The sequence below is a fragment of the Penaeus vannamei genome, chromosome 30 (assembly GCF_042767895.1).
Source record: "Penaeus vannamei isolate JL-2024 chromosome 30, ASM4276789v1, whole genome shotgun sequence".
Taxonomy (NCBI): domain Eukaryota; kingdom Metazoa; phylum Arthropoda; class Malacostraca; order Decapoda; family Penaeidae; genus Penaeus; species Penaeus vannamei.
The window spans coordinates 3,299,749-3,304,748 of NC_091578.1; the positions used below are offsets into that span (position 1 = coordinate 3,299,749).

Sequence of the window (5,000 nt, forward strand, 5' to 3'; positions counted from 1 at the left end):
AGCAGCATTTTTTTTACTGGGTATGTTTTGGTATAGTGTGAACATCAAAATGAGGATATTAAAGTTTTTCTTTCACATGGTGAGCTTCAAAATCATGAGTGCTATTGTGCAAAGATTTTGTTTATTATCTCCATATCAGAAAAGTACCACATGTTTGATCGAAATATTTTAAACTAAAGAATATGAGCCTAAGCCTTCATGGTAGTAATATCTTATTATTTGCTGTGCCAAACCACACAGAAATGGAGATATGGGAAGGGAAGAAGAGTCAGTTAGGTAGCAGGGAAAATATGCTTTACTTGAGGTCATGACCTTAGGAGAGTAGAGGATGAAAAGTGGAAAAGAGCATGTTGTGAGTAATAGTGAGAGGGGATGAAACTAGAGATTTTTAGATAAAGAATTTGGCTGTAAACCGGATATATGAATAGCATTTTTATTTTATTCTTTAATTTGTTGTGATTTATTATTATGAATATTTTTTTTCCATTTTAGTTCCATATCTACCCAGCTAGAGCAGCAGTTTTTAAAGATTTTGTTAGGATGTTAGGATGACTGAAGGTTGTTTCAAGGGGTAATATAAGCCTCCCAGAAGTGATGTGGTTTTATATATCCGAGATTAGTTATGAATACACTCCTTGAATTCTGACTGATGTGGGAGGTTATAAAACACCCTTTATCTCTTGTTGTCACATGACCAGTCACTCCCCAGAATATCAGGAGAAGTTTAAATAGATTGAATTTTAGAAAAATAAAGTTTTTGTTGGCATTTTGCATATATAAGGTAAGATTTGGCAGTTTTTGCTTGACAATATTTTTACATTCTTTTTTTCTGTAAGTCATAGTTTTTCTCAGCATGAGTTATTGGAGTGTTTGCATATCAAATACATAGGCTTTTAAAGACTCTTGATGCTAGGAAATGTTACAGTGTCTGCTGTAGATTTTTTCAGTATTTTCTCTTGAAAAATTCTAAACCCTGTTCAAGTGAAATTGCTTTTCGTGTCATGTAAATTTGCATGGAATCCTTTTAAACCTTTTTTATGGCTCTATATAGATATATGTGGTTGTTAGATGGTGTGTGTTTGTACGAAGCTGAGTGTGTTTTTTATGATTGTATATCTATATGTGTGCCTGCATATATATATATATATATATATATATATATATATATATATATATATATATATATATATATATATATATATATATATATATATGTGTGTGTGTGTGTGTGTGTGTGTGTGTGTGTGTGTGTGTGGGTGTGTGTGTGTGTGTGTGTGTGTGTGTGTGTGTTTGTGTGTGTGTGTTTATGTGTGTATGTATATTTGTGTGTGTTTGTGTGTGCATGTGTGTTTATTTGTGTGTGTGTGTGTGTGTGTGTGTGTGTGTGTGTGTGTTTTTGTGTGTGTTTGTTCATGTGTTTGTGTGTGCCTGTGTGTGTTTGTTTGTGTGTGTGTGTGTGTGTGTATGTTTGTGTGTGTGTGTGTGTGTGTGTGTGTGTGTGTGTGTGTGTTTGTTTTTGTGTGTGTACGTGTGTCTGTGTGTGTGTTTGTGTGTTTGTGTGTGTGTGTGCATATTTGTGTGTTTGTTTTTGTGTGTGTACATGTGTGTGTGTGTGTGTGTGTGGGTGTGTGTGTGTGTGTGTGTGTGTGTGTGTGTGTGTGTGTGTGTGTGTGTGTGTGTTTGTTTGTGTGCATGCTTATTTTCATCCTTCTTACTCAAATAATCCCATTAATAATTGTTAACTCTTTGATAAATGCATGTACTTTTATATAGATACTAGTCAAACAGATCTTTAATAACTCTTTAGGCTAAAAGCTTTGTAATTCCTTGTAATTCCTTTTCCTAGTCCTGATAATTTGTGTCAAGTAACTGAGTGTAATGAATCAGTTTTTTTATTCTGTAGATGTGAGAGTTTGTCATTGTAATGACCTAGACCTATAATGTATTCTAATCTCTGTCACTTTTGCTTTAATGTTTGATTACTTCTTCTTTGCCTGCCTGTAGATTTCGTCAGCAGCAGGAGTAAGGGTAAGGTGTATCTTTATAAAAAAAAAGCCAAGTGTTTTTATTTTATCTCAGCTGATGAGGATGAAGCACCAAGGGATGTAGTTCAGTACACATAACTAGAAACTCAAAAATTTATACATACTGATATATGTACAGGACAGTGAAGAGGAGGAATGGTAATTCAAATACAAAGATTACAGCAATTTGCCAAGTACTGTCTAATAAGTAAATACATGCATGTGGGCGGCACACATATACTTGCTGTCAATTTATAGAATAATGATGAAAAGGTTTTAAGAAACTACCATATCCCATTGGTTCTCCAGATTTGCCTCTGAGCTAAAAGGGACTTCACTGTAGCTTTGTCACAAGTAAATACCTGGCACTATGTGTTCTATTAATTTACTTTATTTTGTTTTATAACTCTTATGTTGATAATCTTCTTCAGTTGCTTCATGATGAAAACATGTAACATATGTAATATGATTACAAAGTAGTTTGCATGACTGGTTTAATTACATGCTGGACAAGCAGCTTCTCATGTAAGTCAGTAAAAGTTTCAGAAATATACTGTATGCTAGGAATCTATACTACATCAGTTCTTATATTCTGACCCTAGATCAGAGACCTCTTTTAGAGTTTGGCTTCTAGGAGGTACTTCAAATACTTTGAAAACTGCATTATTTCTATTTTTATAATTCCTCTTTTAATATTCCATTGTTTGTGATATACAACTTTTCACTGTATCTTTGTACCGACATTAGGTTTGCTTTCATTAACATCTACAGAAATGAGATTCTGTATCTCTTCAGTTCTTTTGAAATTCTTAAAAGAGTAATGAGAAGCAGGGATTTCACCATGGGAGGGAGAGGAATACCAAGTGGCTATACTCCTCAGTTTCCACCATTTTTTGCCACCTGTTGGGACTCGTTTTTAAAAAAGGAGTGTGTCCTTAAGGAGTCTCCCTCACCGCCGGATGTTTCCTGGTGAAACCTTTTATAAGGAGACACATGGAAAAGCCTTATTTATATCCTAATCTCATTCCAACAATACAAGAAGAAAGTAAATGATACCACTCTTTATCCGAATGCCTTCCAAACTTAGATACAGCTTGAACTTGACGCAGAATTAAGTGATGGTTTTATGATATCTGCCTCACCTGGTATTCCTGTTTGAAATGAGCAATATATTGGATGTGTGGAATGCATTAATACTTTGATTTCCTTGCATGCTTATTTTGAGATTTTCATAGAATTCATAGTTTCCGTGTAGTGGACAGGAATAAGACACGCCAATTGGATGATATTATGATGGATAATATTTTGTTTGATAGATGTCATAGTCATAACATTTAGCATTTTTTTGTTCCATTTCATATCATGACAGTATTGAAAATAATGTCATGATCATCAATATGTTCTTATTCTTTCATTATTATTGTTATATAAGTTTTTTTCATAATTAGAAAAAAAACGAGGATGAAGATGTTAATGATAATGATAATAATATTATGATATAGAACAATAATGAGTTATAATAACAATGATGATAATACAAGTGATAATGATTAATAGAAACAATGATGATCATACAAGTGATAATGATACTACTACTACTAATAATGATGATAATGATAATGATAAAAAAGATAATGATAATAATGATAATGACAATAGTGAATGACAATAATAATAATGATAATGATAATGATAATAGCAATTATGATAATGATAATAATGTTATTGGTATTGTTTTTAATTACTATTAACACTATTATTATTATTATTATTATTATTATCATATAATAATAATGATAGTAACAATAATGATGATAATGATAATAGCGATAATGATACAACTACTAATGATAGTGATAATGATAGTGAAAAGATAAGAATGATAATATTTATTTATGAATGATAATGATGTTAATAGTGATTATGATGATAATGATAATAGCAATAATAAGAATGGTAATATTATTGTTATTATTATTAATATTATCATTGTTATTATTATTATTATTATTATTATTATTATTATTATTATTATTATTGTTATTGCTATTGGTATCATTATTACTATTATTATTTTATTATTAACAATGATAATGATAACATTGATATTATGATTATTGTTATTGTTATTATTATTATTATTATTATTATTATTATTATTATTATTATTATTATTATTATTATTATTATTATTATTATTATTATTATTATTATTATTATTATTATTATTATTATTATTATTATTGTTATCATCATCATCATCATTACTGTTATTATTAATGATATATTTTATTTTTTATTTTTTTTTACTCTTGTTAATAACATTATTTTTATTTTCATCACCATTATAATTGTTATTACTATTACTATTGTTATGATTATAATTATTATTATTATTATTGTTGTTGCTGTTGTTGTTGTTGTTTTTATTGTCATTGTTTTTGTTGCTATCATAATTATTTATATTTTTATTATTATAGGTATCATTATTATTATTGTTTTTGTTATTGCTATTAGTGTTATTATTAATATTATTGCTATAAGTGTTATTATTATTATTACTACTACTACTACTACTACTACTACTACTACTACTACTACTACTACTACTACTACTACTACTACTACTACTACTACTACTACTACTACTACTACTACTACTACTACTACTATAACAACAACTACTACTACTACTACTACTACTACTACTACTACTACTACTACTACTACTACTATAACAACAACTACTATAACTACTACTACTACTACTACTACTATTACTATTACTACTATAACTTCCACTACCACCACCACCACTAATATTACTACTACTACTGCTATTACTTTTATCATTGCATTTTATATTTTTTTCAATATTATTATTATTTTGATTCTCCTTGCATCTGGTCAAAGAGAGAGGTTTGAAGGGCAACAAAACCAACGCTACATACAGACAAACAATGTACTCAAACAAAT

At 29.4% G+C, this 5,000-nt stretch overlaps 1 protein-coding gene across 2 annotated transcripts in view; it reads left to right on the forward strand.

Annotated features, from left to right (window-relative positions):
* The window catches only part of btv (dynein cytoplasmic heavy chain beethoven), a 54,816-nt gene that overhangs the window by 39,188 nt on the left and 10,628 nt on the right, over positions 1-5,000 (forward strand). The window contains exon 52 of one of the 2 annotated variants that reach the window (XM_070142836.1): positions 2,005-2,028. The exons of the other annotated variant lie outside the window; for it this stretch is intronic. Within the exon in view, the coding sequence (XP_069998937.1) occupies positions 2,005-2,028 (24 nt within the window). The remainder of the gene's footprint in view (positions 1-2,004; positions 2,029-5,000) is intronic. 2 annotated transcript variants of the gene reach the window in all.